The sequence below is a fragment of the Anopheles nili genome, chromosome 3, assembly GCF_943737925.1.
Source record: "Anopheles nili chromosome 3, idAnoNiliSN_F5_01, whole genome shotgun sequence".
Lineage (NCBI taxonomy): Eukaryota > Metazoa > Arthropoda > Insecta > Diptera > Culicidae > Anopheles > Anopheles nili.
This window is the reverse complement of record NC_071292.1, coordinates 75,845,387-75,868,296: the sequence shown is the minus strand read 5'-3', so window position 1 is coordinate 75,868,296 and position 22,910 is coordinate 75,845,387. Positions and strand designations below refer to the sequence as shown.

The window sequence follows — 22,910 nt, the reverse complement described above, 5'->3', positions numbered from 1 at the left end:
GTGTGACTATGGTTGACTTTGTTTTGATGGGTGTTGTATGGGAGCTCCTTGCTTCCAACCCGAATAAAATCCGCGAACTAGTTCATAATTTTATATTATGATACTGTATCTGATACGTCTTATAGTTTGAAATGATCATATTTTATATAAACGAGACCATATCAGAACAGGTCAAATTTAATACCTATGTAAAGCCGACATACCTGAAAAGAAAAGGATCCACCCTCTTTAAGTCAAATCTTTTGTAGAAATCATGTGCTGGCATGCGTTTCTTTACGCAAAATGGCATATTTTAAACGATAACATATTTGTATATTTCAAACGATCTGCGAAGCAGATGATGAGCAACCCATTGGCTGCTGATACGTGCAGAAAATCACGTAGACCGTTCTTAAAGCGTTTGACGATTGGAAACTGGTTATGTCCAGTTTCCGTTGAGGAGGACTTTTTCTCACCTTCAATATATATATACGGTCGCTTAAATCAGTTAATTTTTGCAAGGATTTACAGACGGCATTCGTGTCGTACCGAGCATGAGTATGAGAGCGTCTCGCACTACTATCTCTATTTGATTTGATCATTTCTCTGTTTGTCGGGTTTCACTTCACTCCGAAACAAAGGCAAACTGTTTTAATATTTCCGTTGGCTTTAGCTGCTAGTTTTTTCCTGTACTCAGCGGACTGTACCGCAAAAGGGCTTCCGAAGCAAGGATTAATATTTATTGCCATCGTAAAGAAAAACTAACGATCACAACCCACCAAAAATATCGTGGAACGTTTTTGACCCGGTTTACGATGAGCTTTCAATGTTTGATTCCGATACGATGTAGGTTATCGACACCTCCCTTCATCACCTTTCCATTTACTGGGGATTGTTGTTTAAAACACCCGGAGAAATGGATTGAACGTTAGAGTAAGCTTTGTGTTTCTCTATTTTCGCGGAAAATTGTAATGCGAATCAATTAAAAGCGAAGAGTAGTTTTACAACCATCGAAGAAATTTGTGGGATTCAATCGCATAACTTTTATCTATTGAACGCACCTCTGTTTCTTCCAATTGGTAGCATATCATTTCTACAGTAAAAACGAAACTTGAATTTTATTAACATAATTTTGAAAGTAAAAATCGCTCGCTTTTCAACTTTAAGTATATTACTGTCCCAAGAAAGTATGATTTGTTCCGGTTAATATGCCTCATATTGCCAGATGATGTTCGTGTAGGCGTTGTCTTTTTTCTCTCCAATTATAGAAACGAGCTTGACAAATAGTCATCCAACAGCAGGTCATTCCGGCTCAATATCGCAATGCTTAGGACGCACTGAACTTGACCCTCGCAAGTGTGATAAATCCGCATCGTTACGATTTCGATGCGGTGCATGCAAGGTCGGGTGTAATGAACGCTCAGGGCCGTTACCAATCGCTTGGGAAACCAACGATTAATGGTAAACTTGCCACCAGGGTAGATGTGCAACAAAAACTATTCGAAATTCAACTGAAACTTAACAAGTACCAGCACGTGGCCTCGCCGGACTTAGATGAGACGAAAAAATTGCCACCAAACACAGCTTGGCATCCGCACATGTATTCAGACATTTCGTTAGTTCATTTTTCCTTTTTTCTCTTGCATGTTTTCTCGTTTTTGAGTGCCTTTTGCAAGGAGAATTGTAATTGCTTCATAACAACGCAGCATAAATTTGTTGCCATCGGAAGGACGTTCCCACTGATACGCTTTCGTACGCGTGGATTATGTACCAAGAGTTCGTTTTGTGTCCCCTCTCGGCATGACGCGTAGATTAATACCTGCATTGGGTTGGTTGATGCTCGCATTGATTATCAACGCGTTTGCCATATACAATATGAAAATAAAATCTCTTCTGCAGAGTCCACGCCTGTCTGCACATATTTTTTTGCCTTTTCGGTAGTCGCTTTTGAGCGCTAGGTTACGCGTCGGTTTCAGTTCACTGGAGCATGGGACACTGCTAGGCGAAAACGCCGCTGAGCTGACTTACATGAGCTTCCTAATGTTCACCCGCGTTCATATCGGACCCGGAGAATTTCGTGTTGTAGCTGTGATAAATTATTACACATAATATTAACGCGGTGGACATCATGTGCTGGGTTCAGAAAGTGAAACGTCGATTGCCACTAGCTGGTTGATCACTTCGCGTTCAGGCAAGCGGGGTTCAAGTGCTCTCGCGCGCGTGAAGCGTGCATCTAGCGCGAACAAGGTGCAGGTGAAAGTCCATTATGAAGGAGAAGCTTTTGTTTGTCCACATTTTGTACTGACAATTGACGACTGGCACATGGTATGCGATGTTGCTGGATCGTTAGGAAAAATGCACATAACGCGAGTGAGGCTTGTGTACCTGTTCGCTTTTTCGATCGCGAGACATCTTTTATGGTGACTACCCGACAACATTTCCAATACTTGGCATTGTGTGGTATTTCATTCGTTGTCGATCGTTGATGATCGACAGAAAATTTATTTTCTATCGCGTATTTTTTGTATCCCCGATAGTTTAACGAATGGTCTATCCCCGATAGGGTCTTTTCAGAGAAACGAGAGTTGAACGGATCGTACATTGTTCCACGCTAAGCTTTTGGCGACAGCTTTCGGTGGAGTATGTGGAAATCAATCGTCAATGAATACCACCGCTGCGATGTTGAGACATTCTCCCGCTGGAAGCTGTGGCGTGTGAAAGTGTGAAACACATTCTTATGTTTCTCGACGCGAGGGGGAATGCGCAATAATTAACAGCATTTGTAGACCCATTTTAAGTCGCCAGTTGTAAAAAAGTAGATGATCAAATGTTGAATTCGCGATGGAGCAAGTGTTTTATTAACATTTCGTTCATCGATCAGTTTCTGTATATTTGGTGAGCCGAATCCGTGCTACTAGTCCACCAATGTTGCTCATGGTTTTGCATAACCGATTGGATTCGCTTTATCTGTAAGTTTCTCTTTGAAATAGATTCGTTTTATGACAAGAGAGAGAGAGAGAGAAAGAGAGAGCCTGCGGTAATAAGAGTTAGTTGACTAGCGTTTTTTATGAGTGCGTGTATGGTAAATAAGTTATGTTTCCTGATTGTTTTAAATAAGCTACTACAATAAAGATCATGTTTTAGTTGAAAGTGATTTAGTTTATTACGCTGATCTGTGAAGAAGAATCCAAATAACTCTGTAAATGTAACTCTTAGTCAATAGTCTTCTGAAGACCTTTTATTTAGCGATTATTATCTGGAGAGATTTATCATCTGAAACGATTCCACGCTGCATAATCGGACCATCACAATATGTTACATCACATTGGGGATTTTCGCTGGAAAGCCGTGACTACCGTGGTATCATTGACGTTCTGTCCCGTTCGATGGAAGTTGTTTATCGTCGTTGCGTTACCACGTGCTCATGGAGATAGATCGAGCGCAGATTTATACGCGAGTGTCAATAATTGTCACGAATGGCAAAGAACAAACATTAAATAACTGTCCGAATTTGGTAGAGGTGTCTCCGTGAGTTGCACGAATGCTACAAACAAGCCTGGTAAACACTTTCAATCCCGAACGAGGTTCCGAGATATGGAGAGATGATGATGGTAGACTTATTCGTCAATGGCATAAGAGCTTAACAGGCAGGATTTATTTAACACGTGGCTGTTTGGCTTTTTAGGTCTATTTGAGTTTTGGCTTGTTGAGTCCTTCGCTCGTTTCCATACAATGTTGGACACCCGCGTGAATAGGCGCGTGAAATGGAATCGTTTCCGGGAGTCCGGATGAGAACGATGACGGTGAGGTGCGTGAGAATGAATACGGTAATGCAGTACGGTGCAGTAATTAAAACGGCAATTAAGAACACCCCTGGAAAGTTTTTCCCCGAAAAGGAGCACATTAATACTAAAGGCTATTTCTGACCTGCAGCGTTTTTCAGCTTGTGTGCCAAATGCTTATTAGGTTCTATTTCGTTTTGCATTTAATTCTATGACGTAAAGTGTACGCAATTTTACTCATGTGTTCTACAATTCGGTAAGCACCTGCAGGATGATAATCCTAGATTAAATGTAATTGAATTCAAGTAGAAAAAATAGCTTCTCTAGTGTAAGTGGCAAGGATAGTTAAAATAAGAATGTTTCATTATGTATTATTAAAGTTTAGCACTTTCAGTTCATATTCGTCTAGAAAAAAACTTGTTCCTTTAAGTGTTAGGTTTTGCTATTTCTGGTTAAGTTTTAAAAGAGCCCTGTGATTAACATCCATTGGTGTGTTAATGTGTTTTGTGTGTTTCAAAATACGCAATTGCAGTTCGGTTAATCAAATATGAGCATAATTGCAATTTTTTCGTGCTAACAATGCGAAAGTAAACTCTATGCGATCCAAAATTTTGTTTTTGGTCATGTGCTCATATTGCGAAAGCGAATTCTAAGCGATCCATCAATCTTTTTATTCAAATTATTAAATTGTTAGGAAATGCAAAAAAGGAAACTTTTCTCATTTGAGGAAAAAATAAGAAATGTCATATTTGTTATGCAACATGTATAGTTGATCATTTTTAATTTTAACCAGAAGCCTTCAAGTCAAGCAAACGATGCGTGTCATTATATAAAATCCGTTGATAATGTCGAAGCAGGCGGAATACGAAATAACTGACTCAATAAAATGGGTGAACATTGAACTGCTTTCTCTGCTAGCATTGGAAGTATTATAACGGAAAATGCACGATATTTTTATCTTTTTATAAGTAATTTGGATTTATTTATGCATGTTTAAACCTAAAAAGAATTATCAAAACGCAGACACATACATATATTTTGTTGGTCTTTTATTGGATTTTATATATATATATATATATATATATATATATATATATATATATATATATATATATATATATATATATATATATATATATTCATTTTTAAAAGTATCGCTTCTCTTTAGAAAAAGAACACTTACCAGCTAATAGGTTGATCTGTTGGGTTTCCGCTTTACAAAAAAAATACGATTAGTTTGTTTACTGGGTAATGATAGTGTATTGTTCGACGTAATTTCAAAAAATTGCATTTGCAAAATTGAGACAAAATCTGTTCCTCCCACATTGCTGCGATATTAGCTAAATCACAATTAGTCTCTCTATCTATAGCTCACCTGCACAATCTGTTGAGCTGTGCAATTAATGTTTTCATCGGTTTATCCGAGCAAATTAGCCTAGAAATGGTAGCATTTTCCGACACCTTCTTTTTCTCTTTTACATTCCCTGTCTAAATATTCCGGCTCTCTTTCACCGCATGGCAGCAGCGGTTCGCGTCTATTTGTTCACGTTCCCCCACTCCCCAGGAAAGTGCCTCGTGTTTCACGTTCACGGCACCTTAGGGTTCTTTCTTCTTGTCACTGGAAATAACGTCATGTGCATTGTTACTTACAGTAAAAACTAAATGTTTAGAGTTGGCTGGTTCTGCAATCTCGTGCATCAGTTGGCCTTCTTGTAAACACCCCAAGCAGCACCATCAGTGTAGCAGACGTTGAGCTTTTTCGGTTTACTACTGTATGTCTTTACATAGAAATTAATGAACATCGATATCAGCACCACCATGTAAGGCATGTAGAGTAGAACGTGCGTTCGCGGAACGGCACAGGTGCTTCGCATAGCAAACATGATGTTCATCAAGATGCTCACCAGCTGTATCTAAAAAAAAATTGGAAAGAAAGTGATTGGGAGAGATGTTAGAAGATAGGTGGAGAGAAGCAATAAGGACGCTGGAATCAGGACCCACCGGGGCATACTCACAATTTGCAGAGCAGTGAGGTAGCGCTTTAGCTTGCTCAGCTGAAAGGGAACATACTTCGGTATGACGGCTAATAGGTAGTACGAGTACATGCACATGTGCACCAACGAGTTGACGATGATCGTATAAGTGAGCATACTTCCTATGTGAGAATAGAGAGAGCAGGTGAGAAAGAGAGAGAACAATAGTAAAACAGAGTCTGGTCTATGCTAAGGGATAATGTCGCGCAAACGGACCTCCAACGTACTTGGCGAAAATCCACGCCAGCATGTATGTGAACACATGGTGGTAGACGTGCAGAAAGGAAATCTGGTTTCGCTTCTTGCGCAGCGCAAACAAGACTGTCTCTATCAACTCGGCCGTCTTTACCAAATAGTTCAAGTAGCTGGCGTGCAGGAACCCTATCGCATCCTTGCTGTCTGAGTAGTCAACTAGCTCGCACGTGTACAGATACCGGAACGTCCATCCGTGTCGGATGAGCTGCCGTATGAGGCAGTAGCATACTGCCACCTGGAACACGTTGTATGCCATCATCAGCCTGCGTAGATCGTAGGGCTTGCGGTCGCGCATGAACCTGTACGCCGGACGGACGGAACGCAACCCGATCGGTGATCCATCCGGAAAAGGAAAAGAATGGAATGCGCGCTCAGTTGTGAATTTTGATTGCCTGACATCGTTCACCAGGTATGGGACCGCGAGGGGTGCACTACTCACTTTGGTATCCAGTAGAACACGAGCAGGAAGTATACGATGAGTACCGAAACCGGCCAGGCCGGGCTGTGCAGGAATGGCAAGTGGGCCGTGCGCTTATCACTCAAGTCCTCCACCAGAAAGGTGTACAATTGCTCGAACTGCAGCTGCAAAGACTCGCCTATGTTGCTGGTCGTGTTGAAATCCATTCTTGTTCTTACTACTTTTGCTGATAGTAGTATGCGCTCGTCGGCGGGTCAAAACTGGTCCTTGTTCTCTAAAATCCCAAGCTTGAAAGATCTCCCGGAGCTCTTTGCGTGCCGTGTAGTGTTTGTACCGTCGTGATCGACGTCCAGGCACGAACTGAAACGCGCGCTCGATCGTTGCACCGGACGTGCAAAAGTTTAAAAAATCCCCCATTCCGACACCGTCGTTCCACCGTAGCCGGAGCGCAATCTTGGACGGCCCGCTTTTACAACTCCCTGTGGGTCGATCCAGTGATCACTATGGTAATGCTCGCCGTTGTAGCGCCGTTAGTTCGGTAGTGTGAAGCGAATTGACGATGCGCCACAAGACAACAGTCGTACCCCTCCAAAACGAATGTTGTACAACACACGCGCATCGTTTCTGTGCGTATCGGTATACCGAACCCTATTGGGACCATAAATTGTTAGGGGTCACGCTTCTGCCAGGGCTTTTTAACGGTAATTGTGCGTCATGGAGGTGAATAAATTGATAGCACATGCACCCGCAACCAACCATGTGTTTAAGCAAATGGGAGAAAGCTTGATAAAATCTAGTACTCGATATTTTCAGGATTCATCTAAAAAATGAAACTAGATGTTCAATGTCTTTCGTTATTATTTGTTACATTTAAAATAGTACATACAATTTCAAAGAAAAGATGAAAATTGTTAACGTTCGAACTGTTCAAAACGATAAATCAGTTTTCGTTTCTCTATTTCTCTCCGGTATCTTCCAACATCACAAACTTCATAGAATCAGTTGGTAATGTTACATATGCCTAGGTTTGAACCTTATTGGGGCTGCAAACTATTTCTATCTCATTCGTTTGAATTATGTTAACTACGAGCGCATGATCAAACAAATCATATCCATCTATCAACTACAATCATTTCAAATAGACACGATTATCATAATGAATGAAGTTTAACTTCGCAGTAGGGTTTATTAAAATGTTGTTTGATTTGATGATGTTTCGTTTGTTAAGTCATTCTTTTAAGCCACCTTGTGGTATTAACTAAATCGATTTGTTTACAATATTTGACGTAATTGTGACAAGTTAAGCATATTTAACATTCATTTGTTGTCACTTTTGATACGGATTTTATAACCCCATTCAAAAATACCATGGCAGATTGCACAACTCCAGTGAATTCATCACGCTAGCGCATGAATGAACCTATCTGTTTGTATCCTGTAGTGGCGGCCAACAATTTTCTTGCACTATAGCTAGCATGAAAGCTTGTGTACAAGTTGCTTCAATGGTATGTCATCTAAAATTCGATATAAACCGATACCTCAGATTTCAGCGTCACTGAAGGATGCTGTTGTGTTTACTGTTTTGTTGAAAATAATACCTAAAAATGCCACCCGAAGAAAACATAATTTTATTTATAGTATTGTTGACTAAATGTGAAATTCAATCCACGTCAACCTCTATACCTTGAAATATTACGATAAATTTAAATGATTATTTTTACTTAAATCATGAGAAAATAGTTGCACTGTATATTAAACGAGGATTTATAAAACCATTATAATTCTATTATTTTATTATCTAATGCTTTCAATGACGTACTTTTTGTTTACAAAAACATTTATTCATTTATTGAAAGTCTTTGTGAAACTGAAAGCAATTAAATTGCGAGTTGAAGTTGTACAATTTCTATTAATCTGCATCTTATTTCAACGATGTAATCTGAAGTTAAGAATATATACTCATGTAATCGACAGTTACTACTTCAAAAACCGGTTTTAAGCCTAGCATGTCTCTTATTTTGACTTACATGTTTGCTAACTGAAAAAATAGATCAATTCATAGCACATCCTTCCGCCCCAGCTTTTAAGATATTCTTTTTATTCTTCGTATATTACTATTTTTTTCTTAGATTTTTTCAAAAGCCTATCTAAATTATATCTACAATATTAATTTTTCGAGTTTCCCACACCTAATCTTCAATGCAATTCCGAAATTGTGGAACGGAAAATAGATTTAACATAGAGATCTTAGGATCACGACATGGTTAACGATCTTTTATTTCAAAAGCTCCAATTTTTAATTTTGTGCGATAGCACTTATGATAATTTTTCTTCCTTGCCTTTGGACTTGTTGTAAGATTTTTTATAAAAATCGTAGAAAAGGTAGGTCAAGATAAGGATGTTTGGTATGTACATTGCAAGAAACGGGCGAGAAACGTTGCAGCGTGGATTGAGTCCGAGCAAGTTGTTCATCATCATCAAACAGAACTGAATCTACAATGTTGAAGATAACATATACGATTAATTGTGAATATTTCTTTGAATTTCCGCTACGGACGTACAAGTTGAATTTTGGTGATGTACTTTTTGTACTTCACAACGAGGAATTTAAATAGAGACACATTGTAAGCGGACATGAAGTAATACGAGTACATAATTATATGGACTATACAGTTGGCCACAATGGAAAATGTCAGCATGCTCCCTAAAACAAAGTCAAGTGAGCTTAATTCGAAATATGATCAGAATTACGTCCTCGTCCTTACCTCCGATGTACTTGGTGTAAATGTATGCAATCACTAACGTACTGATGTGATGGTAGACATGTAGCAGCGTGACTTGATTTTGTTTCTTCCGTAACACGAATAGCACCGTCTCTAGCAGTTCGAACAGCTTGATCATCATCAGATACCAGGTCGTTTCGACCATTCGCACCGCATTTGGGTTGTCGGAATAATCCGTTTCTACGCATTGGTAAAAAAAGTACGGTCTCCAACCGGCTTTCACTAACTGGATAGATTGTAACAGAATTTACAGTATGTACAGAATTATGATTAGCATGGGTGATAAAGAACCCATGGGATGGTTCGCTTACATTGGCTATTAGGAACACGCAGTAAAACACCTGGAACAAATTGTAGATACCCATGAAAGTTTTCAGCTGAAAAGCTTCTCGGTTTCGCATGTATCTGAATGTTAGTGAGCAAAATTGAGATTTTATTAAATATGTAATAGAAGATCGATTACAAGATGGTCTTGTTCGATTTCGTTCTCAGTTACCTAGGCACTATGTAATAGATCAATGCTAAGTAACAAAAAATGATGACGACCATCGGAAACGGTGACCCTGCCAGAAACCAGTCTTTAGTTCGTTGATCTATTTATCGAAGAAACAAGGACCAATGTGAAGTTTAGAAAATACCGATTATGAAATACTCCAGGGACAGTCTAGACAGTTAACGGTAGTTTATTCGATTCTGCGCCAAAAAAGCTAATAAATGGAAGATTACTTACCGGCATTTTCATATATGTAATACTGGTACAGATCCATCCTTAACTGACTTCAATAATCTTCAGTAACGCTGTGCAAACCGTGATTGGTGCAATATATGAAACCGAGCTAGAGCGCTACAAACGTTTGCGCAATTCTGCGTGTTTTATGGAACACCTTACCGGCAGTGTCACTTTAACAACTGTGTGCCTGTGAAACTAAAACACGATGTTTTTGCTTTCTTTGGGTCCCTCCTTGCTTTCACCTTCGTTCTAGCGTCTTCCCAACACGCACCCCGTAGGGTTTGTCACCTTTTTTATTCTCTTTCTGCTTTAACCCTCAACTCTGTAAACCATCATCGCGGAACACAAACTAGTCGTAGCAGTACTAGAACCGTACTGAGGATCAGCGAAAAATAACCGCCAGTTTTTAAGCGCCTGGAGGCTTTTCTTCATCCAGTAAAATGTAGTCTGCTGTAAAAAAACTATTTTATTCTCTCTATTAGGTTTAAAATAGTGATTGGAATAGTCCAACCTTTCTTTTGGTTGTATTAGCAATATTACGTACTAATACGTGTTATCATATCATATCATGTTCCCCTACGTTGGAATAACCATCTATGTGAAAATTACATGTCAAAGAAAACCTAAAGTATGCCTTTACTGTATAACGGTTGTAGCGCCACTTCAGAAGAATCATGGTTATTCTTGATTTCAGGTATTTTTTTATCCAATTTATAGTTAATTAATTAATGTGTTCCAACGTCTTGAATACATTCAGTCATGCCATCATCAAATCCGGAAAAAAAATCAACATTAACAACTGTGTAGAACATAAATGAACATTCATGAATTCAGTTAAGTGTTTTGCCTCGTACCAACTTCAATAATTAACTGATCGATCGATCAACGATGTTCCTGCATCAGAGGTATATTTAGAAGGGGTAAACTAGCTCGACATGTTGTTTTTCTAATTACCAAAAAAATGAATTAGCAATTTAAGTCTGTAACATTATGGCTTCCTCAGTTTTACCCGGCTTTGATATTCGCTAGTTAGATTGGTGGAGACCAATGACAAAAAATAGCGATAAACACGTTATTCGTTAATTAGAAGACCCTTTTGTAGATTCCTATATAGGTTAGACTGAATATGTTATGCAATGAGAGCAAACATGAATTTTATCACAAGACGCAGTGCGTGTTCATTGTAAATATGAGACACAACATTGTATGAATCATAATTTTTAGTGGTATTTTTCTGCTTTTTCAGTCAAAGGAAAAAATGATGAAAGGTGTCCGACGTGGATGTGTGCGGCTAAAGGGCGCCATCATTGGGATAGACGATCAAGACGTTAACACATTCACAATTACCGTTGATCACAAGACGTTTCATTTTCAAGTAAGTGGTTTATCTATGCCTTTTCGGGGACGGTGAGGGACGCCATGTTGGAGAATGATTGATTTTCAGAATATTATTTCAATACTGTATTCGCTACATATTGGCATAGTACGGCGGCATGCTTATAAATGCCAAAATAAATCACACCCATCGGTGTACATCGGTGTGCAATGAAATGAAAATAAAAAATAATTTAATATCAGGCACGCGATGCAGAGGAACGCGAAAAATGGGTTCGTCGCTTGGAGGACTCGATACTGCGACATGCAAACCGCAGCCGGGCGTTGTGGGACCAGCAGTACAACAACGGAAACGGTAGCGCCCAGAGCAGTGCGATGGGCGGCGGATTGGGTGGTCTGGGAAGTGGCAATGGTGGAGCTGGGGGTGGCACACCCGGAACCAGCACCCGTCGCTCGAACAATCTGGTGCAGTTCGACCGGAAGGTAACGGAAGCTGACGTGTTCCTGCAATTGATGATTGATCAAACAACGGTAGGTGAAGACAAATGCATTTTTTGTCTCACGTTTACCAAAGTAAATAAAAGATGATAATGATGTCTTCAAAAATTGTTTTTAGAAACTCGTAGAAAGACAACAGACACTTGGAGATACGGAGGAAGGAAACGGTCTGAAATACATCAACGACCATGCGAATGTAAGTTGTTGTGATATTAACAAAGGAATCATTAGACACTAAAGCCCCGTTTATGTTATGTTTCATTTAAAATAGGCTATGCTAGATAACATTAAACATTCGATAGTGTTATTACAAATAGCAAAGGTAAGCCTATTGAAAAGGAGGAATTCTGTCCAAATAGCAATCATTGCAAATACTACGGTTCGTAATCCACAGAATACTGCAAACCCTATAAACGGTATATACCAAGGTCCAATATCATGTAAACCCGAAATCGATAGAGAACTCAACGAAACAGGTGCGAACCCTACTGACGGCGAACAACCGCTTTCCATTGGCACTAAATCAAAGCTTTGTTTCTTTGCGGTTTTCCATAGGTCTCTCTACGGGTATAATGTCTGTTTCGCTACCCACCGACATCGAAGTTGCCGACGAGTGCAGAGAAAGTGTACGACATGCCAACATAACACATGCTTCTATCAGCGGTATGTACGCGACACGATGTGCAGTACTGTTAGTGTCTTTGCTTAGCATAGCAGTTTTACTATGATCAGCACCGCGAATGAGCGTGGGTTACCTTTATGACTTTCAAAGGCACATCTGTGAACAACGAATTTCCTAGGATCCTGAATCATGTATCGTAGGTCGTATTCAGTTATTGGAATCACTACCTACCCATTTTATTGCAAAGAGAAACTCTATTCGTTTGAAAGCTTGTCGCTAATCGATTCTATTCGATCGATCGATGGATTATAACGAACCCGATCGTTACAGGATACATCTAGCACCGCCAGTGAGAGGTGCTCGATCCTTTTTTAGTGAGCCCAACTAAAATGCTTAGTTGCGCAACATTTCCAAGACAACTCACAAACAATGCGACGGTGGATTGAAGTTTTTGTCGGTAGATGGGTATTCTTTTATTCCATCAATGCTAAATGCAATTCACATCGTGCGTAACAGAAAAACACCACTTTTTAAACTATCGCGTAGACGCTTGTCTCATTTTTTGTACAGCTTGTACCGAGTATTAACTCTAAAAAAACAGGATCGATGATTCTTGAGCTAGCCCATGAGAAGATGGCCCTTTACCAGTTATATACTGTCGGAAGCTAGTATCGGTAGGAGCTTAGTGTGTTGGTTTTTCGGTTTAAAGCACTACAGTCCTAGAGTTAGGAATAAAACACTGCGTCGATCTTTATCTCTTTCGGTATGGCCTTAGGTCGGTGCCTCTCGTGCGCTCTACGCGAAACTCATCAGCGACCGGCACCGGGTGTGAACATAGGACTGTGTAATGCGATACTAAATGCCAGAAAACTGAAACAGGCCAATGTTGTCCCATTTGGCCGTTGCTTGGTGTGCTCGCATTTCCACGGTACTTTTGAGCGCGCGCTCTCATTTGCTTGCTCTTTCTCTTTTTATGTGTCCTGACGACCATGCCACACTGCTTTGCTGGGTAGTGCGTAAAGGCTCCTACGAAATCACGTGGATATCGATCTATTTTAGCGAAATACTGCAGCATATTCGCACACTAGTAGACGGAGTGTGCTTTTTCCAGAGAGCTAAAGGAAAGTGTACACAGCATAGAAAACGAGACAGCCGGAGATAGAGAGATGTATAGTGAAGGGCTTTTTTGCATTAGCAAAGGAGCACAAAATTGGAGCTTCTCGAGTCTTGCTAAAGAACGTTCGAAACTAGCGTGAGAGTTTGCGAGAGACGTTCCAATCCAGCAGATACTTCTGAATGGCGTGTACCACCAAAGCACCACTACCGTGGGGATTACAACGAGCGCCAATTAATGTTGCGACTGGTAGTACCGTTTCCTTTTCCAGCGCGTACGGACCCCTCCGAATCAATAACGGCCACCAGATTTTATGAAGATTTATAATTTTAGGCTAGCTTGCTGATGCGGCATTCGATTTGATAGGATTAGGAAGTGTAAGAGGTATAAAATAAATGTGCTTCTATTGGCAGCCTCTTTCAAATGATGGTTGAAAGTTGGTGAGATGATTAAGGGACAATGACGATCGGAGATTCATGCTCCTGAAACATCCGCGCTGGTGTTATTCGCTACGAGAGTGCGACGGTACCGCGGATGAGAGTGATTTTGGACGTAGTTGTCTTTTGGATAGGAATGCTTCATCGGAGATCGGAGAGATCTCCTGCCCGCAGTGTTTGTGTATGTGCAGGTTGTTGACGGTAGAACTCACGACTGAGGCTGCGGTCGTATCCTCGCAGCAGCCGGCTTTAGGTAGTGTAAGTAGACCGGTTAATTTGCCCCGGGATAGAGCTGAACCGGAGGATTAAATTAGTTGTGAGCTATCGAAACGGCTGGAGCAAAAACACGTTTTTGTGAAATCGAAAGAATTTCTTCTCCGGATATCCTTAACGCGCCGCCTTGTTTAAGAAGATACCTGTGGCACTGGCATACATCGAGTGTGGTGGAACCAAGAGCCCGTTGGGACGAGGGCGAAAAGTTGGAGTGTACATGTGTACTGCTGTGTGGCTTCCTTGCGGCGCTGGTCATTGTATTTTTGCTGTACCTTGCGCGGCATGCATTGACGGCAAAACGAAATCGGCGGCGACGTCGAAGACGGCGCCCAAGCATCGTCATGATAACCGAACCGATCCATACCTTCTCCACAGTGCCGGAGACATCCTACTCGAGCTCCGAGGGCGAAGACGACTTTTTCGATGCGAATGACTCGCCGTTTACCTCTAGTCAACTAAACACTCCGACCAGGTAAGTGAATGGAAGGGAATCTGGGATGTCAACTTTTCCTGCCTTTGGTATTCTAATAGTGCCTCCTAAGCTCTGTTAAGGCGGCAAAGTTTAAGACACCGGGACACCGAGTACTCATGGTAGAGTGTTTCCACATTGCACCAACCCCGACCCTCAACTTCGAAATACAGAATGCAAACATGTGCGTTTCTCTCTTTTGTGGTTTATCCCTCGATTATCTTGTTCTCTCTCGCGTTCGGCTTGTATCTGATAATTGGGCTTAAGTTTGTCGCCACCAGCTGATGCCATGCAAGAGACAAATGTTGTAGACATGCAAAATCGGGCATTCCATGTATTATGTTACCATCAAATAAAGGCTAACTTTAAAAAAATGTCCCATATATATCATGTTCGATATTGTTGATGTAGGTGAATGATTTAACCAACCGTACGCTTTGTTAATCGACACTAGTCGAGAGTCTTTAAATTGTGTGAAAACAATTCTATTTTTCATTTTCACTTCAAGTTCCAAGTCTTGATATAGCCCGATTTTACCACGTTGATACTGATGCCGCGAGCTGTGAAATGAAAGGAAAAAGTGACATTGTGTAAAACTAGGATGTTTCATTATTGATAGATAATTCAATATTCAAGTGCAAGATTTGCAATATACCGAACGTCGGTTGGATTCTGAAATTGTCCAATTCAATTGAAATATGAAATGTTAAACAAGAAATCGTAATATATTTCAATATTCAATAGATTTTTTCCAATAAAGTTCAATCGGTTCAGAATACTTTTTTTTATTGTGAAACGTACAGCGTGTTATAATGTAAAAATACTTTTGAATGTAAATTACTTTTGTTTAGCAGAATTACTTCAATTTGATTGACCTCAATTTATAAAAATGGTATACTATCGGTGGTCGTGCTTGTTATGTAGCTCCCGCAACCTCGATCCTACAATTTTGTGCTTTAGTTCTCATATGAAACGGTGATTAGTAGTTGGTTTCTATATGCATTTAGAGCTTGTACGTTTGTAATCGGTAGTACACTTGAACGGGGGAGAAGCATTTGAATCTTATAAATAAAAATAAATTTCTAAAATCGTAGGACAGCCTAAACTTTCAAATATTACTTTCGCTTTTGTTTTAGTAATTCTACATACTACAAGTTACGTGAACCGAAATCTTTTTTGCAAAGTTCTCATGCAAATCAACACAAGCTTTGGTATGTGTTGAGTGGTGCTGTGTATGGAAATTATAAACGCTAGGATTCTGTTCGCTGTAGTATGTGGCATTAATTGTAGCATATTGGGGTCTTTGGTATACGTTCGTTATGGGTTAAATTATTCATCAGATTCTCCCGAACAAAAGATACGACGAAAGACGATTGGACACGACGAAATCAAACGCGTATGAGTGACACCACCGGGAAATGCATTTCATGATGTAAGAAAATTTAACAAAGACACGATGAAAATTTGTCGATCGAATCGCCTTCCATCTCTACCATGCCGTTCAAAAATAGTTAGAGAATTTGCGTATTTGTAAAAATTGAGCGACAGACAGAAGGCAAAATATTTTCATCTTCCCCGGAAAAACTGCGGCAAACGCAGTTTTTTCCTCATTCCGTAACATCGCCTTGTTCTACCAGTCACACAGAGAACACTACGACGGAGAGAAATTGAGAGAGAGCGACCCATCGTTTCGACTATGGTTCAGAGAGAGCACGCCTTGAACTAGGAGTACACTAATAGGCTCCTTCGGTGTTGCTGCCTGCGATGATTCTCGAGGCAACCGGCACTTGCTAACCTGATCCAGATCTCTCGAAAGGTGGGCTACTGTGACACGTTGTGGGGCATCGTGCCGCGGTTGTCAGACGTACGCCAGGAGCGTGACCTGGCGCTTCGTTGCTTTCTACGACGACTCGGTGCTACTGCTGCTATTACTATTGAAGTTATTGTGTTTTCTTGCCCTGTTTGGTGCGGGTTGTAGGAGTTTTTTTTACGGAATCGTTTTTTGGTGTTGTACATCCTCTAACAATTCTATGCTTTCCTTATTGCTAGTGAATGGGGCGGATTCTAGTGAGTAGCACAGATAGCACCCTTTTCTAATCGATGTCTTCCATGGTGAGCGTATTCGTGAAATATCGAAAGTAAAACAAAAAAGAAACCGCGTGCGGCTAAATCCGTAAGCAAATAGTACCGGAAGCACTAGTTAAGATGCTAACAGAATCGGAATCGCTATTCTTAAGATTTTTATATCAAAAGAAAAGTCCAACTATGAAAATTACAACGAATCAAGAAGCATCTATGGGAAATCTCCGGCCTATAAAACTGTGTTTTTCCAGCCAACAAGAACAAATCGGTCGGTGTACGAATGCGATGTTTGTGTTTTGCTATGCATCATGCCTTATTGTACCAGTGGCATGGTACGCCGTGTTGCTACCATAAACACCTTAGCTATGCATATATCTGCCAATCCACGCGACACGAGGAAACGAAACCAAATGCGCATACAGCGTGAATGAAAAATAGATTTTGCTTGTATATTGTTCTTGGGGCTCATTCGCCCTACATAGCAGAGTACTTCCATTATCGATTAAAAAACATCAACAAGGATGGCCACTTTGACATGGCTTAGCGGAGCTGGTTCTCTTTGAGTTTGAGTGAGTTGTATACTAGTGCGTATGTGGTAGACCTAGTGCATCGTCTGTTATGGTTTCCGTCGCGGTTGAGAACACGACACATAGCGTAAACTATCAAAGTCTTTAGAATGTGCTAAAAATAACTTGCATTTTCTATTGAAAAAGCCGAAAAAATAATACTCCACTCACACCATCCGACAACCGAGCAAACTTTCCTCGTACGTCACGCAAGAGTGAGAAAGAACGAGGGCTAGCAGAAGCTCTGACGAGAAATGAATCCTTTTATTTCGATAGCCAAATCATCGGCAATAAGGATGGCAATGATAATCAAAGTTCCCAAGCCTTCATGATATAATTGTAACGATGTGACCAAAATATATGTGATCTGTGAAAATCAGAAGCAATATTCTACAATATAGAAATGCTACGAGTTACGAGTTATTAACATTGTGGGAGGTAGAGCCTTCTGTATCGATGTGAGTGCGCTTTTCTTGTGTTTTTCCTACTGTTTTTGGAACAAGTTCAAACCCAACGCCGGACACAAAATCCCACAAACAACCAGAGACGTCCCGCACGTGTCATAAAATCATGTTCAAGTCACTGGCAGAAAGGTTTTCCTTTCGGCGCACTAGTAGCGTTGCATCGGATAGGTAAATGCACGAATATAGTGGTCGAAGGAGAATCACTATCGATCTCTCCGTCACCTGCTACCCCACGCGATATGACATCAAATTTCCTTTGTATTTGTTGATACCCGTGAAAAAAAGACAAATTTGATATATTTAATTTAATTTAAAAAAATGTGCAAATAAAAACAGATGTGAAAAGATATAAAAGAGGTATAAATATATAGTTACAGCTTGACTGGGCGCCATTAAAAAAAGCCAGCCATTACGGTTTTTTTTCGTGTAATAAATGGTTGTTACGATACTGCAAATGTACCACAATTGCAGCGCCGTTCGGCAATGATGATTGTATCTCTGCTTGAGGTTAAAATTTTCCTTTTCATTTGGTCTCTTACGGAGAACGTCATGCACAGAATGTTAGAAAAATGCAGATGCAACGCTCGTCAGCTGTGGGGAAGGTTTTATTTATATCCGTTTGCCATCCTCCCTGAAACCTCAGCCATAGACCAAACCGTTCGATTTAGATGTTAAGAGAAAGTATTTATCCAATAGCAATTCAAGAAAAAATGACTCCTTGAAGTACCGAAGTAATCTGAAAGCAACAAAAACCAATTATCAATAAACGCGTCAGCACAACCTTTATGTTCATTAAGGTTTTTACGATGTTTTCCATGTAACACATCTTTTTGAGTAACGGTTGGGATTAGCGATGGGCAGGCATATGGGGTGTGTTGCAATTTTATGAGAATCTTTCAGTAACATTTTGCTTTACCATAAATGTTCTCGCTGTCATTGTTAAATAGCAGTGAACGAAAATGTTCACATGTTTTCTAGGATGTCAAGCGAGGATTAATCCGTGGTGGCAATGGTACAGCCTCCTTTTGGATCTGCTCAATAGATCCATTGATATGCGATTGTATGGACTTGTCATAATTGCTTTGCAATTGCTCAATTGTTCTCATCTTACTTCTTCTTTGACAGTTTTACGTGTGTATGACTTGAGCAGTTCTATTATTCAATTATCGTTATCATATTATCAATTCACTTATTCTTTTAATGTAATAAAAATTTATCTTAAACTTTACAACTTGCATGAAATCAGACATTTATTCTTATGTCAATCAACCCATTTGCGTCTTCCTTATTTCAGCAACACTCGCAACATCTCTGAGGCTCGACTGCCGGTAGAGGATCACTATGCGTCAGCGGAGGACAGCACGGGTGCGTCGCTTAATAAACACGACAGTCTCATTGACTCCAATAGCACCTCTATAACATCCGGACAAAGTGCGACAGGTCTGGTCGCCGGGAACAATGGTGCCGGGTCGTGGATGGTATCATCGGAATCTCCAAAAGGTCCTCTCTCTTCCAGTGTTCCCCACAAATCGTACGACTCGAAAGTACTCCCTATCCGCACCGACGGCACCCTCGACTACGATGCCTTATACGAAGACGAATCCGACAACGATTTGTCGATGGAGTCGCATGGTTCGGTTGTTACACATCTACTATCGCAGGTGAAAATCGGCATGGACCTAACAAAAGTCGTCCTGCCGACGTTCATCCTCGAGCGCCGTTCACTGCTCGAGATGTATGCCGACTACTTTGCACATCCGGATCTGTTCTTGCGAATAGCGGATCTCAAGGAGCCGCGAGAGCGCATGATTCAGGTCGTACGGTGGTATTTGAGCGCGTATCATGCCGGTCGCAAAAGTTCTGTCGCGAAGAAACCGTATAATCCGATCCTTGGTGAAATTTTCCAGTGCCACTGGGACATTCCGGAGATGCGTAAGTTTGTTAGCTTTTCACTAGAACTTCTAGGATGTCCTGCAGATGCTCTTAATTGTGTTTGATCTTTTGTGTTATCTTTTTCTAGCAACTGGTGACGAAGTATCGAATGTGGAGGTTGAAGATGGACCCGTGCCGTGGTGTCGCAGGGATCAATTAACATTTATAGCTGAGCAGGTCTCACACCATCCCCCAAGTAAGCTTAACCTTCTAACATACATGAAAGAGCAGGTTAAAACATCGTTTCGTTGCTTTACACCTAAAGTATCAGCATTCTATGCCGAGCATCACAACAAGAAGATCAGCTTCGCAGCCCACGTCTGGACGAAGTCAAAATTTTTAGGGCTTTCGATAGGTGTGCACAACATCGGGCAGGGTACGGTTACGCTTTGTGATCTCAACGAAGAATACATCGTGACCTTCCCTAACGGATACGGAAGGTAAGAGAAAATTCGAGCAAGAGGGTGCATATTTTTTTATATTTTATCTTCTTTTTTAAAATGGCTCAATAAGCGATGTACGGTCAATGTCTGTCTTGCTAAGCTAAGCTAAAACTTTGCAATTTGGAATTTCTTTGTTACAGCCGTCGGTCGAGATTCGAATCCAATAATATCGTTCGATCGATATTCATATATCTACTTTATTGAGTGAAGCTATTAATTACTGTTATATATTCGTTAGTTTCAGTATTGTTTTGTAATTTTCAGAGCCATGTAGCAATAATAGTAATACTGAAACTGGTTCTTCTCCGTAGATCCATCCTAACAATACCATGGATCGAGTTGGGCGGCACGATAACCATCACCTGCCCGCAGACGGGCTACCGTGCAGACATCGACTTCATCACAAAACCATTCTACGGTGGTAAAAAGAATAGAATACAGGGCGAGGTAAGCGAGCACCTTTGTCATATGTTACTGTTGCTTGCAATTAAAAATACGTTCTATACTTTGCCAGATCTACTCACCGAACGATAAGAAATCGTTTGTCAGTATCAGCGGCGAATGGAGTGGCCTAATGGAGTACAAATTCAACGACGGTAGCAAACCTTCCAAGTTCGAAACGTTCGTCGACGTGAACAGCATACCGATTTTCAAGAAGAAGGTGCGTCCGGTCGCGGAACAGGACGAGCACGAATCGCGCAAGGTATGGCGCGAGGTTACAGCTGGTCTAAAGTAAGTTTCCATAAGAAACCTACTTTGCATTAATGATGGTTTAATTGATCTCATGTTTTTAAAATGCAGAATGAACGACATCGAAAAAGCAACGAATGCAAAGTTCCAGGTCGAGCAGAAACAACGCGTAGAAGCAAAAGAGCGGAAGGAAACGTTTGGCGAGTGGGAAACAAAAGTAAGAACCATTCTGCAGACGAAAAGACGGCGTTTGATGGCATTTGGTGACATTTTCTGTATTTCTTGCATGGTTTTAGTACTTCAAGAGTGTAGGTGAATCATGGATCTACACCAATCCACTGCTGCACAGGTTAACACTGGAAAAACGGGACAGTAAAAGATAGCCTTCAAACGAACATTGCTCCACCAACAATGATGGCATTAGTATATAAGCGAGACTTTGAATATAACTGCTAAATTTATATATATATAAATTATATATATATATATATATATATATATATATATATATATATATATATATATATATATATATATATATATATATATATATATATATATATATATATATATATATATATATATATATATATATATATATATATATATATATATATATATATAAGTTTCAAAGAGCCCAATCATGAAGTAAGAAAAGAATAAAGTAGGTTTTCTTTTATTATTTTGACAAAATTTTCAATGTTGTTTTCAGCCATGAAGATGAAGACTAAAAATAGGCCTTTAACATTCACAAAATCCTAATATCCTCTCTTCTTTTTTTTTGGATGTCTTTCACGTCAATAGTCAATGATTTCAAATGGATGAGGGTAACGAGAAAAAAATATTTTTGTCTGTTTTTACCTAATTGTGAAAGCTTATTCCTTCCTACATCCCATTTTCCCATTATTCGATATTGATTGGTCGAAACATCATAACTTAATCATCTTAATATTTTCTTTTGTTTTCGTGATTAAGCGCTACTGCCTTTCCTCATTGCATCATGCACTTAAAAGTGTCCTCAATCGGCCAATAGCTAAACAGAAGAAAACAGTAAATGTTATGTTGAAATTTTCTGCTTTAGGCTAATATTGTTATAGCAAAAAGGGAAAAATTGAACTCACTAAAGGTAACTAACAAAAAACAAAAGAATGTGATATGCACAAAATTAAATATAGAGAGAATCTATGCATGAACACCACACTTCTCCTGTTACATGATAATTCAAACCGCAATTCTATAGTGTCGTAAGGATCGGGAAGAAGAAAATAAAACTAAAGGTAACTTAGAGCTGTTCCTCATTTCAAGTCCTACCCATAAAACAAACTAAAAAATATTCTGTCCGATCAGAATATGGTCAATATAGATAAGCCAACAGAGATTAAGACGAAGCTAATGAAGGATTGTTAAGATAGAAATGTTTAAAACGGCAAAATAAAGGACTCAGTTAATATTTTCTGACATTTGATGACTCAAGAACAAAAATAAATTGTTCATGTTCATGTTAACAGCAAACATATTTTCTACCGATGAATATAACACACACGAACAAACTAGGTGGGAATTCGTAAATATGCAGAGGATTAGAAATATGCACCGCATCTTCCGAACACTGTACACGGTTAACAAGCAAGCTTAAAATGATCATTCACTGTTAATGTCGTACGTACACAAGATGTAATTTTATATTATACACATTCACTTCGTGTAGCACACGAAAGCTGTTATGAATACCTTAAAAAGTTGACGACTTATTATGTGGTAGCGTGAATGATTGAAACCCCGAAGCAAAGCAAACTATATGTAATACAATACAATACAACAAATCTAATGCGCTTGTTATAGAGAAAATAAATACAAAAATTAAAAAATAACAGTAACAAAGATACATCGCATACTTACGCTATACATCAAAGCATAACAGGCCAGTAATCACGTAAAGAAATATTATAGACGATAATATATAGAATGCATTCAAAATAAAGGCTATAACGAATATGGAAAAAGA

The 22,910-nt window shown here is 39.8% G+C and overlaps 3 protein-coding genes across 3 annotated transcripts; 1 reads left to right on the top strand and 2 right to left on the bottom strand.

The window, feature by feature from the left end:
• Positions 1–5,458: 5,458 nt before the first annotated feature.
• Positions 5,459–6,853, bottom strand: LOC128725083 (elongation of very long chain fatty acids protein 4-like). Its single transcript, XM_053818802.1, has 4 exons — positions 6,489–6,853; positions 6,011–6,348; positions 5,777–5,916; positions 5,459–5,674 (listed from the first exon to the last, which is right to left on the bottom strand). The coding sequence occupies exons 1-4, from the start codon at positions 6,671–6,673 to the stop codon at positions 5,459–5,461; spliced, it is 879 nt and encodes a 292-aa protein (XP_053674777.1). The 5' UTR covers positions 6,674–6,853.
• Positions 6,854–8,783: 1,930 nt separating this feature from the next.
• On the bottom strand, positions 8,784–10,017 carry LOC128725082 (elongation of very long chain fatty acids protein 7-like). The gene is made up of 6 exons (XM_053818801.1): positions 9,981–10,017; positions 9,747–9,843; positions 9,562–9,655; positions 9,233–9,476; positions 9,029–9,171; positions 8,784–8,960 (listed from the first exon to the last, which is right to left on the bottom strand). Exons 1-6 carry the CDS (start codon positions 10,015–10,017, stop codon positions 8,784–8,786), a joined length of 792 nt encoding a protein of 263 aa, XP_053674776.1.
• Positions 10,018–19,444: 9,427 nt separating this feature from the next.
• LOC128727515 (oxysterol-binding protein-related protein 9) lies at positions 19,445–20,951 on the top strand. The gene is made up of 5 exons (XM_053821433.1): positions 19,445–19,772; positions 19,876–19,968; positions 20,038–20,212; positions 20,527–20,662; positions 20,730–20,951. Exons 1-5 carry the CDS (start codon positions 19,460–19,462, stop codon positions 20,949–20,951), a joined length of 939 nt encoding a protein of 312 aa, XP_053677408.1. The 5' UTR covers positions 19,445–19,459.
• Positions 20,952–22,910: the final 1,959 nt, after the last annotated feature.